General features: G+C 43.6%; 1 protein-coding gene across 2 annotated transcripts in view; it reads right to left on the minus strand.

Moving 5' to 3' along the window:
- Positions 1-14,485, minus strand: part of Cntnap5 (contactin associated protein family member 5) — a 902,127-nt gene that overhangs the window by 402,655 nt on the left and 484,987 nt on the right. For both annotated transcript variants that reach the window (XM_036201821.1, XM_036201822.1), the window contains exon 9: positions 2,483-2,632. In XM_036201821.1, the coding sequence (XP_036057714.1) occupies positions 2,483-2,632 (150 nt within the window). The remainder of the gene's footprint in view (positions 1-2,482; positions 2,633-14,485) is intronic.

The raw sequence follows: 14,485 nt of genomic DNA on the forward strand, positions 1-14,485 counted from the left end.
GGGGAGGAGAGACATTTTACTTCTGTGATATTTCAGATGATTATTATAACATGATTATTCAAAGCCATTTTGCCGGCAAATAAATTCCTGACCATCAGTCTTTCTTCATTGCTAAAATATAGTATGTGATATAGAATGCACAGCTTGGAGTCAAGACCATTGCTCTGCATTTGTTCTCATTCATTTGCTTTCACTGGGGGTGGGGGAGTGCGGTGAACAGATTTGAATCTTCTCCATATATGTGCTGTCTCTATAGCTGTCTACAGATTATTATGATTTTATTAACGTTTGAGTGACAATGTATTTGAGTATGGGTGCACAAATACCACTACCCATGCATGTATATTACAGTACAACTACAGGAGTTGGTGCTTTCTAACTTGTCTGAGAATGTGTCTTTTGTTTGCTACTGTGTGCACCAGGTTAACTGGCATAAGTTGCCTGAAGATTACAGACATGGTACAGAGGCTGGCTTTCCGGGGGCTCTAGGAATCCAAATACAGGTCCTTATGCTTACCAGCAAGTGCTTTGTGACTAAGCTATCTCTCCAACCTACAGATTTTTTTTTTATTTCTACAAACAGCAGCCTTATTATCTACCATATGGAAATATTATCACCTAAAAGTACATGCTACTTTTGTGGATGTAGTGGTGATTGTAGGTGAAGGACAGTTGCACTTCCTCATGCTAAAATCCAACCTTACTGATCATGTTCCATATGACTTCTGTACCTGTACAAAGACCCTTTGGTGTTTCAAGCCCTCCATATATTTTCTTGGAAAGAAAGGGATGATTTGTAGATTTTGGAGCTAAGAGACTACAGGTTTTGTAGCTCAGTGTAGAGTATATGACTACTTTGTAGAAGACTCTGAGTAACTGCTGTGTATGTTTTATTGCTATTATTATTGTTATTATTATGCATGAGCAAGAGAGAATGCAGGCAAGTACATCCAGCCATGCATGTGTGGAATTCATAAGAGAGATTTACAGAGCCCACTCTACAGATTCCAAAAATAGAATGCAAGTCCTCAGGATTGAGCTACAAGCACCTTTTCCCAGGAAGACATCTTGCCATCTCTTCAGTGAATGCTGTTTTTTTTTAATGCTTGTCTTCAGTTACCTCATGGGAAGAAACTGTCAGCTCTAGGGCAGGGTCATTTCATGTTCACATTGACATTATCTGAACCAGTTTGTGCCTCTCTCTACACTGTGTAGGGAAGGTATGGGGGAGAGTTGGGGTTGGGTGTGTGTGTGGTGTTTGTGGGGGGAGTCTGCATGGGGTTTGGGTGTGCATGTGGTACTCTGTGTGTAGAGTGTGTATGGGACTTGGGTGTACATGTGGTGCTGAATGTGGAGAGTGTGCATAGGGTTTGGGTGTGCATGTGGTGCTGGCTCTGGAGAGTGCACATGGGGTTTGGGTGTGCATGTAGTGCTGGGTGTGGAGAATCTGCATGGGGTTTGGATGTGCATGATGTGGAGAGTGTGCATAGGGTTTGGGTGTGCATGTGGTACTGTGCATGGAGCCCAGTGCCTTCTACATGCTGAGCAAACCCTCTACCACTAAGCTTCACTGAGCCTGGAATCTGCTCTTGCTTCTGTCTCCTGGCACATCTTAAAATTGTTGTCTGTGTTCTAGAAAAGTGAGTCCAGGGACTGTACCTTAAGAGCTTGAGGACAGAGGGCCATGAGGACTAAGTTTCCTTTAGATGTGGCTTCTGTAAGACAGACCATGACTACAGAAACAGGCACTATCTCTTTTAATGAAAAATACAGTTAAAATACTAAACAATGCATGGCATATATTGTATAAGAGAAGAATAAATAAAAATTGAAAAATAGTCACCATGGGTGTATTTTTAAAAATGTTCAAATACCACATAAGCTTTGTCCACCCCGTCTGTTTGTGTTTGTGTCACTACAAGTGTTGCAAGGGTTCAGGACACACTAGAAAGAGCAGCCATTCAGAAATAGCAATGGCTCTGCCTGTGGAGCCCCTAGCTCCTGTCCACTTTGCTCGCCCTCCCTCCATGGGTGTGGGTGATCTCCAAGACATGGAACAGGGGAGATGAGGCTCACAAGTAAGGTGGCAGTGGATTGACCTAGAAGGCTGAGCAGGCTGGTGGTGCTGCCTCTTGAGTTTCCCCTCTTGCAGGTACTTGCTGACACTCAGAACTTTTTCTCTAAGTTTTCAGCCAGTTTTTACCTTTTCAGTGTGACCAAGGAGCTTGACATGGCTACAAGAATCTCCTTCGATGAGTTATGTAACCCAGCTCTTATGGACCCAGTTCCTTCTGTCCTCAACACTGTGCTAGATAGCTTACATTTGCACAGTTGTCTGAGGTAATGGTTTCTCACTGTTTGGAGCTTGTGTGCAAGCATGTATGCATGCAGGGCTATGAGGAGGATTGTGTATTGGATAAAGCACGTGGTGGAATAATTCCCCTATCATTTTATTTGAAGTCTTGAAGGCTAGAGAATTTACCTCCAAAGTAGTAACTATTTCCAGAGTAAATTTGCAGCTGGGAGGTATCTGCAGCCGGGGAAGCAGCATCATTATCCAGTGTGAGGGTGACACGGTTTCTCCTGGCATTGATGCTGACAGAGTGCCACAGGCCATCATTCAAGTCACTGCCTGCAAAAGAAACAGGAAGGGCTGATTCACAAGGGTCATCTCTCTCCTCTGCCTTATGGCTTAGTATCTTTTTACTGAGCCATTTCTGACAGTTTTGGCTAATAAACAAAGGGGACAAACCCAAATATGTGAGGCTTCTGTGCCAAATAAAGGTATGCTATATATTAATTAGGATGGTGATGAGTGACTGCAGAGGTAAAAGCTGAAGAAAAAAAAAAAGCTCTAAAAACCCCTCAAAATGATACCAGCAGTTATATCCCCAGATATAATTGGGTTTGTTTGTTTGTTTGTTTGTTTTGCTTTCAATGATGGTTCTAAAAATCAATACCAAGACCTAGCATATCCTATGCAAGCTCTCTATCACTGGGCTTCACTTGCTCTGATAAATTACTTAATTATACAGGGTTGATGGGGCAATGTCATTCTGCATACTGTGAAAATGTGTTGCTCTAATTGTTTGATAAATAAAGCTGTTGGCCAATGGTGAAGCAAAATAGTGTTTGGCAGGACATTCTAAAGAGAGAGAGAGAGAGAGAGAGAGAGAGAGAGAGAAGGAAGGAAGAAGACAGAGCAGGGGAGATGTTGCCAGAAGAAGCAAGATGTACAGGTACTGGTAACCCACAAGCTACATGGCAAAGTATAGATTTATAAAAATGGGTTAGTTTAAGATATAAGAACTATATAACAAGAAGCCTGCCATGGCCATAATTTAAAAATAATATTAGCCTCTGTGTGTTTATTTGGGTCCGAGTGGCTGTAGGACCACTGGGTGAGAAAGATTTGTTCTGACTACAGACCAGACAGGACACAGAAACACTTCCAGCTACACAGGGTAATTGTCTTAAATTCTTTTTTTTTAAATTTACTATATTTGTGTTTTAATTTTACACATCAGCCATGGGTTCCCCTGACCTCCCCCCTCCTGCCCCCACCCCCACCTTCTCCCCAGCCCTTCCCCTCCATTCCCATCTCCTCCAGGGCCAAGACTCCCCTGGGGATTCATTTAAACCTGGTGGATTCAGTACAGGCAGGTCCAGTCCCCTCCTTCCAGGCTGAGCAAAGTGTCCCTGTGTAAGCCCAAGGTTCCAAACAGCCAGCTCATGTACTAAGGACAGGTCCCGGTCCCACTGCCTGGGTGCCTCCCAAATAGTTCAAGCTATTCAATTGTCTCACTTATCCAGAGGGCCTGATCCAGCTGGGGGCTCCACAGCCTTTGGTTCTAATTCATTTGCTTCCATTTGTTTGGCTGTTTGTCCCTGTGCTTTTGCAACTTTGGTCTCAACAATTCTCAGTCTTACAGGCCCTCCTCTTTCTCGACAATTGGACTCCTGGAGCTCCACCTGGGGCCTGGCTGAGGATCTCTGCATCCACTTCCATCAGTTATTGGATGAGAGTTCCAGCCGACCATTAGGGTGTTTGGCCATCTGATCACCAGACTAGGTCAGATCAGGCTTTCTCTAGACCATTGCCAGCAGTCTACAGAGGATGGTGGATTTCTGGGGACCTCTCCAGCACTCTGCCTATTCCTGTTCTCATGTCATCACTTATCATGGGCTGTTATTTCTTGTTCTCCCTTTCTGTTCTTGATCCAGCTGGGATCTCCTGCTCTCCTAAGCTTTCTTTCCCTCAAACCTTGCCCTTCATTACTCCCACTGTCGTCCAGGTTGTTCATGTAGATCTCCTCCATTTCTCTGTCATTGGGCGATCCCTGTGTCTTTCCTAGGGTCCCATTTTCTAGGTAGCCTCCCTGGAGAATGCTGGCTTGTACAGACTCTTTGGAAATCATTATGGTGCTTCCTTAGAAAACTGGGAATCCATCTCCCCTGAGACCCAGCTGTAGCACTCTTGGGCATATACTCAAGGAATGCTCAATCATACCACAAGGGTATTTGCTCAGCTATGTTCATATCAGCATTGTTTGTAATAGCCAGAACCTGTAAACAACCTAGATGCCCTTCAACTGAAGAATGGATAAAGAAAATATGGTACATATACACAATGGAATACTACTCAGCAGAGAAAAACATGACATCATGAGGTTTGCAAGCAAATAGTTGGATCTAGAAAAAATCATCCTGAGTGAGGCAACCCAGACTCAGAAGGACAAACATGGTATGTACTCACTCATAGTAGGATACTAGATGTAAAGCAAAGATGACTAGAATTGTCTTAATTTCTTTTCCTGTTGTTGTGATAAAATACCCTGACAAAATTAACTCAAAGGATTTATTTCATCTCACAGTTCAAGGATACAGTCCATGGCAGCAGAGAACTCAAGCAGCAGAAGCAGCTGGTTACATCACACCCAAAATTAGGAAACAGAGAAGGATGGGATGAGTGAATGCTGCTGCTCAGCTTGCCTTCTCCACTGTACACAGTCTAGGATCAGATGACCAGCCCAGAGAATGGTCCTGTCTACCATTAAGATGGGTCCTCCTACATCAACTACTATAATCCAGGGAGTCCCTCTCATGTATTCTCAGTCTAACCTTAATTTCTGTAATCCACCTTGAGTGTGCCTGAAGACTTGCTCCTAGATGAATCTAGATCCCACCAAGGTAGCAATTAACATTAATCATCACCACCACACAAGGGCAGTTTCATTTAAGAGTGTCATATGCTATGATCATATCCTCTTCACTATCCTACCAGCCTTCCCCTGCCCCACACTGTCTCATTCTCCAGACATGTTTGCTTCTACTTTCTTGTCACATTACTAAAGTGGACAAGGTCGGCCCCATTGCAAGGCAGAAAGAGTTTCCCTCTGAAGTCAGATTAATTGAACATCAACTGTGGAAACTTTAATATATTAGTTGATTGTATGTGTGCCTGTGAGGATGGGTGTATGTGACACATGTAGAGGTCAAAGGACAATTTGTGTGAATTGAATCTCTCCTTCCACTATTCGGACCCTAGGAATAGATCTCAAGTGCTCAGGCTCGGCGTCAAGCACCTTTACTGGATGAACTGTCTTTCTGGACTCCAACAGTTTTTTCTAAGTTTATCATAAACATTGCCCAATTCACCCGCCTTCCCTGATCTCTGGCTCATCACCTGCACATATGATCATACGGTTTGGTTTGGCATCACTATTACAGGGACCAAACATAATTAGGGAACACTTCCCAGAGCATTTGTCAGGCCACAGTTTGCTTATTAAAAGCAACCTGTCCTGATCCTTTGCCCTAGATTTCTTTTGACTACACTGCAACACTGACCTACCTTCCTGAGGAAGCTGCATTAGGAATTAATCATGAAGGGCCGGTTTTTTCCTTTTAAAATTTTTCCATCTATGGATACTCCTGTTCCATTATGGCCCACTGAACACTGAAGGAAACAGCTCAATTGATTGCTCAGGCATCAATAACAGAACTGATGCATGCTCATTGTTCAAACCATCTTCAGTGTGCCTGGCTGCACACCAAGCAATCTGCTTTCCTTCTAATTGTCTCAGTTTCCCCACCTGCAAAAGGTGAGCACTGACTGTACTTAAAGATGGCTCTAGGGATGGGAATTACTACAATAGCTGTATGCTCAAGTGTCTGGGCACCATGTGAGCCAACACTGATGGACAAAACCATGAGTCCAAAACACCCCTTGGGGTGGGAAAGTACAAAGATTAACATCATATGCCTTTGTATTTTGGAATGAGCCGCAGGGGCAATTGTTGAAAGGATTAAAACACTATCCTTGACTTTAAGCAATGAGGAAGACAATGAAATTAATAACCCAGCCAATGGACATCTAGATTGACTCTGGGCATAGCATGGCTGTTTGCACTCTTGAATTCACAGGAGCTGTGATTGCCTGCATAAGACCTACACAAGGTTTGACCCACAAACACCCTGTCAGGCAGTGTGAGGAGCTTGTGACAATTCGACCCACAATGATTTCTACCCAGTTAATGGTTGCTGGATAAGAGGGCCCTTCCTTCAAAAGTGTAGCCACTATTAAGGTACCTCAGTACCTGTAACTCCCACCCATGCTCCTGTAAACAACACTAATGAAACTTGCTGATTATTAAAAGAGAAGCATGAAGGAGAAAGGGGACCAATTTGGAGGGGAAGGGACCAAAGCTAGTGGGGGGCCAGGAAAGAGAGTGAGAGTGTAATGGGGTGAATATGATCAAAATATATTGTACACGTGTATGAAACTTTATTAATGATACCAGTTACACAGTAAATATATGCTAATAAAAATCAAAGACAAAATCAACCCAAAGCAAACAGTTGCAAACTTGCATCTCTAGGGGAGACAGTGATGAGAGGCAGGGGACAAAGAGGCATTACTAACTCCCTACACAAAGTCTAAGAGTGTTTCACAGAGCAGGTAAGAGACCACATTCAGTCCAGTGAGCAAATATTGTAGGAGACAGAGGGATGCCCAGATAACAAAGAAATAGATAGTGGAAAAATAGAAAGAGACAAACAAAAGAGTGATGGACAAGGGATGACAAGAAAAGCAGGTAGAAAGAGAAACCAGTCCCCAACGCCTCAGGTGCCAGGCTAAGAGAGTTCAGCAAGAGCCTTCAAAACAGGGCTCTGAAGAATAGTTTACGCAAATCAACTTCCTCAGAATCTCCACGAAAGGAATTTGGGCATTTGTACTAAAACAAACAACAACAAAACCCCCATGATTTGAATGGGGCTGAGGAGTAGGTTCAGTGAAGGAATCCCTACAGTTCATGACTAACAATCCCTAAAACCCAGCTAGAAGCTAAAGGCAATGACACAAGCATTTATAATCCCAGGGTGTCTGGGAGGGGTAGAAAATGGAGACAGGAGAATCTGTAAAAGCTCTGGGGTCAGTTAACCCTGCTGACACCCTGAGTCTCAATCCCTTTCCCATGACAAGGAAGAAAACCAATACCCAGAGGTTGTCTGTCGTGGGTATTGTGTACCCTGAAATATTGTGTGTTCCCCAAAATAAACATATCTGGGGGCAGAGAACAGACAGCCACTAGAACAAAGCCAAAAATGGTGGCTAGAAAATGGGAAGAGTAAGCCATAACAGAAGTTGGGCGGTGGTGGTGCATACCTTTAATCCCAGCACTTGGGAGGCAGAGCTAGCCATATCTGAGTTCAAGGCCACTTTAGAAACAGCTAAGCATGGTGATCCACGCCTTTAATCCCAGAAACCCAACCTTTAATCCCAGGGAGTGGGGGCAGAAAGAAAAAGGTATATAAGGAGTGAGGACCAGGAACTAAGGAGTAAAGCATGTAGTTAGTTAAGCATTTGGTTGGTTAAGCATTCAGGCTTTGGAGCAACACAGTTCAGCTGAGATTCATGTGGAGGAGGACTCAGAAGCTTCCAGCCTGAGGAAAAAGTATCACCTGAGGAACTAGCAAGGTGAGATAGCTGTGGCTTGTTCTGTGTCTCTGATCTTCCAGCAACCACCCCAATAACTGGCCTCGGATTTGATTTCATTAATAAGACCTTTTAAGATTCATACTACAGTTGACCTCTGACTATCCATGCATAATCTGGTGCCGCAATATCCCTGATATGTGCTTCATGACCTCACACAGGAACACATGGATTTACCTTTCCCTGCCTCTCTCCCTCCCACCCCTAACATACACACACACACACACACACACACACACGTTTTTTTTTGAGACAGGGTTTCTCTGTGTAGCTTTGGTGCCTGTCCTGGATCTCAATGTGTAGACTAGGCTGTCCTCAAACTCACAGAGATCTACCTGCCTCTGCCTCTCAAGTGCTGGGATTAAAGGCATGCACCACCACCATCAGGCTCATATATATGTATGATGATTCTAATGAATAAACAGAGATGTAAATCACTGCTGCAGAACACAGGGACCAATGAGGGATCTTCAATTTAGGAATACCCAAGCTAGAGAAGCATTTTCTCAGAGGACAATGTAAGCCTAGAAACGGTGCTTTTCTGTCCTTTCCACTGGTGAAGATCACCCCAAGGGACAGAGTGACAGGATCATAGGCAAAGTGCCAGCAGAAAAAGCAGAGTTAAGGGTGAACCAGGAGCTGAACCTCTAGCTGTTTCTAGAGGAACACTAGATAGGACTTGGCAGAGGACCCTGGAGTCTTCACTAGGAAGCCCTCTGGGAAGAAGTCAGAAAGAGGCCTACTTGGCTCTGAGTCCTCAGGGCAGAGTCAGCAGCTCTGAGCCTCTGAGTGGAGAATCTGCAAAGGGCACCCTCAGTACCAAGCCTCGAGCCCAGCTGTGCCCCCACCAGGGCAGCTGTGCCCCATCTGCTCAGAGGAGCCCAGATGGTAGGGACCCACTATGTTGACAGCCAGTGCCCACAACATCTGCTTCCTGGGGAGGGGAGACCCAGAGGCTTCTCCACCTGATGGCCCTACCTTCTCTCCCAGGCAGCTGTCATAGACAAGCTAGGATTTGGATCTTGGCCATGGGGACTGTGTTAATGCGGTAAAGCTTCTGTCAGGTCATTCCTAGGGGTGAACATTTGATATTCTGCAAGAGTATTTGAGGTGCAAGCCAACAGTAGGTCTGTTTTGCTTTCATTTGCATAAATATATCTTCACAACACAGGAGGTTGTATTTGAAGGCAAACTACAGACTGGGCTGGAAGAGGGAGTATGATGCACCATGCGGGGTCTGGTTAGTACCCTGGACTCAAGCACTTGGCTAGGCATAGGCCACAGTAGAGAAGACTGTACACAGAGGTCATTGAGGTTCTTTCTAAGCACAGGTCCACCATCTAGCCTCATTCCAGATGTACAGCATCAGAGGAGATGGTAAAAATACAGTTGTAGGAGCCATAGCCTTCCTTTATCTTCTCATACGTGAATTCTGGTCTCCGAGCCTTTCCAATATTATTGTCCACATCTTCCTATGTCTAATTGTGTGTGTGTGTGAATGTTTATGTGTATGTGCATGTGTATGTGAAGGGCAGAGTTTGCGACCAGGGGCCTTCTTCAAACACTCTCTGGAAAAAAAAATTGAGGCAAAATTTTCATTTAATGTGTAGTATGATATTTCAGCTAGCTGGATTGTCACTGCACTCCAGGGATCCCCCTATCTCTACTTCTCTGACAATGCAGTCAGGTACCATTGAACCCAGCTTTTTATGTGGATGCTGGGAATCTGAGCTCAGAATTTCCTGCTTTTGCATAAAGCACTAACAAATGCATCTCTCCAGACCTTGACTTCCTTGATTATTTTTAGTGTTATTTATTCATTGGGCGTATTGATATGATGTGTACATAGGAATGCTCATGTGCCACAGTGTGCATGTGGCAAAGTCTGAGAGAACTTTGTGGACTCAGTTCTTCCCCTTCCTGTGGATTTGGGGTTTGAATTCAGGTCATGGGGTTTGTGCAAGTGCTCTGTTCCCTTTGTGATATGACAGTTTCCTGTGCAGTCCCCATTCCTGCATTCTGAACCATGGAAAAACCCAGCTCTTAGAGAAATAGTAGATCAGCAATTTTAATAGAATAAGGATCACCAGGGGCAGATTTGGAAGTACAAATTCTGGGCTTCATGAGGTATTAATTAAGCCACAATTCTGTATCATGTCAGACACTGAAAGGCTCAAGGACCCCCAGGGACTGGGCTGTGCAGCGAGACAGAGGACTTCTTCATGGTGCAGTTCAGAAAAAGGAAGAAGGTAGGGAAGGAAAACCAACCAGTGTCGGGGAACGCGGACTGGATTCCAAGGGAGTGAGGTGGCACAGCCTCCTCTTTCTACCCAGGTGCGTGTTCTACCTCAGTCTGTACATGGACTAAAATAACATCTCTAAATACCCTCCACAATCTGATTGTTAAGAAAACCCTATCAGGGCCAGCAGGGTCCTCCGCAAGTGTAGGTTCTTACCAGCAAGCCTAAAGACCAAAGTTCAACATCTTGACCACACCAAGTGCAGAAGAGAACTGACTCCGCTGGCTGTCCTCTGACCTCCCCTGTCCATCGTAGCTTGTGTATGTATGAGTACACACAGAGAGATGCCGATAAACAAATGCTATTTAGAAACATGTTTTAAAAGACAAAACTGGGGGCAGGGATGTAGTTCAGCATCTAGGGAAGTTGCCCAGCACGTAAAAGCCCTAGGTTCAATCTCTACAGCATGCAAACAAGAAACCAAACAAGAAGACAAGTTAATTACTCATAAATTAGAGAGAGCCATTGCCGTCAGGTTGCCCGTCTCCAACTTCCTGAGATAAACAGCTCTGAGTAAAGAGACAGCTTCCAAGGAGAACAGAAAAGCACCACCGCTGGGCTCAGAGCATCTTAGCAGGATGACCCCCTCGGGCTGCTTCAGGGATTCAGTACCACAGGAACTGAGCCTTAACATATCCTCAGTTGTGGCATGGTACCTGGATGGTGGCAAGGTTCTCAGATTTTAAAGTGACGGCAGTAACAACATATTACAAAGATCAGGGTTTAGATCAATGTCTTTTTGTTTGTTTGTTTGTTTGTTTGTTTTTGTTTTGTTTTGTTTGTTTTTCAAGACAGGGTTTCTCTATGTAGCTTTGTGCCTTTCCTGGATCTCACTCTGTAGATCAGGCTGGCCTCAAACTCACAGAGATCCACCTGCCTCTGCCTCCCAAGTGCTAGGATTAAAGGCATGTGCCACCACTGCCAGGCTAGATCACTGTCTTTTAAAGCACTTTTAAAGGCTGAGTGCTTGTCCAAAGGACACTGGGTTGTCTCAGAACTGGCTTGCTTTGACCAGTCCCCCTTCATCCACTCTGTTTTTTTGTTTTTGTTTTGTTTTGTTTTTTTGGTGTGTGTGTGTGTGTGTGTGTGTGTGTGTGTGTGTGTGTGTGTGTGTTTCTGTGACAGGAATGAAGTCATAGAAGGAATGTTATAGTAATTTGAACCACTCTCCAAAAATAGCAAATCGTAGTACCTATCCCGGAAACTCTCCTCTTCCCTTGACAGCCCTCATTCCAAATGAATCCTTTCCACACTGAGGAAGAAGGTAAGCTGCACAGAGGGAGTATAAGTAGACAGGCCTTGGTGAACCTCCTCACTTAGTCTATTATCACACTGTGATTTTTAAGTTTGGTTGGCACTGTGATTGATTCTGGAATTCTTTAAGAGACTTGTCTCCATATGGGTCTATGAGGGCAATTCCAGTGAAAACTCACTGAGAGGTGAAGGTCTTCCAATGGTGAATGATATTTTTTAGTGGCAGCCCAGAAATAGAGAGATCCCAGAGGAAAGTGGTACTGCTTTGCCTGTCCAACTCTACAGCCTGCTGATGTCTACACAGTTGCTTCGATTACTGCCTCTGATACCACCCTTTGCTGGCAAAGGATCCTAATTCATTTAACCTTCCAATAAAGAGCAAAGACCAGCAGCTCTCCAGGAATTCTCTAGGTCATCATTACCAGACTGGAACTGCTGATACATGAGCCTTATGGACTGAGCAGGTACTGGGTTCTCAGCCTTTCTTATTATATAAAAATCATAGGTTGCACTACTCATCCAATACTTTGTAAGCCAATATAATAGATGCCCATTTGCATTATACATTCTGTTGGTTATACTCATCCGAAGAACCTTTGCTGGCACACTTAAATCATACATTCTTAAGAGACTGCCCATTCCTCATCAAATCTAAGCATAAAGACAGCTTTCATTGGCCCTGTGTGTCTCCATTCATTTAAAAGTTGATGCAGTTCACTTAATATATTTCTTTTGAACATCTCTTTTCTTTACAAGAGAGTTAGTCATGACCCTCATGACTGATAATTGGTGGGAATGGACTACTCCCTTCTGCCCCTACTGAGTGTTCAAAGACCTAGAGCAGAGGTTCTTAATCTGTGGGTCTCAACCCCTTTGGAGGTCAAACAACCCTTTCACCGGGGTCAAACATCAGGTATCCTGCTTATCAGATATTTACACTATGATTGATAACAGTAGTAAATTACAGTTATGAAGTAGCAATGAAAATAATTTTATGGTTGGGGATCACCACAACATTAGGAACTATATTAAAGGATCCAAATATTAGGAAGTTTGAGAACCACTGATCTAGAGGGAGACAGACAATATTATATCTTGATTTAAAACACAAATTTGTACATTATAAAAAGTGATACATCCACAGTATTAAACAATTTATAAATGTAGCATTTCATTTTCCATAGATGCTGCTTAAAGAACTAATTCTAAAATAATGAGGCCTGCAGCCAAGATGTAAGATGCTGATACTTCATGAGGCCATTGTTTTCAATTGTAAAAGTTCAAAATGATTGATATTTCCAATGACACTAAATTAGTTGAGTTGAATATGGTAGATTCATGTTAGGATTTATGTTTTTGGGGGCAAAATGTACCAAGAATTGCTGCTAGTGTCCCAGAGAGTTAAATGCCAATAGTTTCTCAAGATATACTGAGGTGTGGACTGGAGAGTTGGCTCAGCAGGTAAGAGCACTTACTACTCTTACAGGACACTGGAGTGCAGTTCCCAGCACCCACTTTAACAGGTTTATAACTGCCTGAAATTCTAGCTCTAAGGGATCTGATGTCCTCTTCTGGCCCATGTGGTATCCATACTCACATACCCAAACAGTACACACACACACACACACACACACACACACACACACACACACACACACACACAAATAAATAAATAAATACAAATATTTAAAAATATCAAAACCAACACATATAGAATGGTAAAATTACAGATTTTTTTTGTATTTTTCCTATAAAGAATCGGAACTTTCAGTTTCTAAATATAAAACAGACTGTCTTTTAAAATTATGGACAATGAAGGAAGTAAGAAACAAATTCAATTGAAACAAAAGATAATTTCTGGACTTTCATTCATCTTCTCTGCTTCTTCCATGCCTTAAAATTCAGTTCAGCATTAATATATAAGGGGGGAGGGTTTCAGACATAGAGACAGACAGAGAACATGAGCAGACAGAGAGACAGACATAGAGCATGAGACTCTATTTTCCCAGGAACCAAATTAAGGCTTGAGTTTTCTACATGAAGAAAAGTAAGAGAGACAAGAGGAGAGAGGAGAAGGAGGGAGGGGAGGAGGGAGAGCATGTGTGTGTGTGTGTGTGTGTGAGAGAGAGAGAGAGAGAGAGAGAGAGAGAGAGAGAGAGAGAGAGAGAGAGAGAGAGAGACTGTTTCTAACCTTGCAAGTGAACTTTGGAGACAAGGATTATAAAAACAGCTAAGAGCATGTACTGCCAGTCCTGGGAGACAGCATTACACATGGAGACTATGTAATGTTCACAACAGTCATTTCCTATTCTCCTGTCGGAGACACAGACACCGAAGCCAGAGGCTCTACCCAGTGCTGTGATGCTGTGAGAGGCAGAGCCAGCAGTCGGGGTGAGGTGGGGTCTTGGACAGAGGCCAGTACTCCCTCTACCATCCATCCACCACTGCTGCTGAGGTGGCCTGTGCACTCTGTTTGTCTATCTGTCCTTTTTTATTCCCCTTGAGAATGGGTCTCATAATCATCCTGCCTCAGCCTCTAAAGTGCCAGTCACAGGCAAATGCCACGGTGCTTGGTCAGCTTTGGTTTCATTTTGCAACTGCTTTATTGAAATATAATTCATACATTGTGGTTTGACTCATCTGCTTTGAGTTCACAGCTCAACAGCCTTTCACATGTTCAGATTTCTGAAAACACTAAAACAATCAATTTTAAAGTATTTTCCCATTCTGCACACCTGTAACTTTACCTACTATTCTCCAGTTTCCTCCTGCCCCCACTTGTAGTCCTGGTCCTTGATCTTTCACCCACCTCTAGGAATTTGCCCTTTTTGGACCGGTCACAAGTATAACATACAACATATTCCACTTCATTACTTAAAGAGTGTGAGGCTGCTGAGTGGCAGTGGCGCACGCCTTTAATCCCAACACTCAG

Source organism: Onychomys torridus, chromosome 11 (genome assembly GCF_903995425.1).
Source record: "Onychomys torridus chromosome 11, mOncTor1.1, whole genome shotgun sequence".
In the NCBI taxonomy this organism is placed as follows: Eukaryota; Metazoa; Chordata; class Mammalia; order Rodentia; family Cricetidae; genus Onychomys; species Onychomys torridus.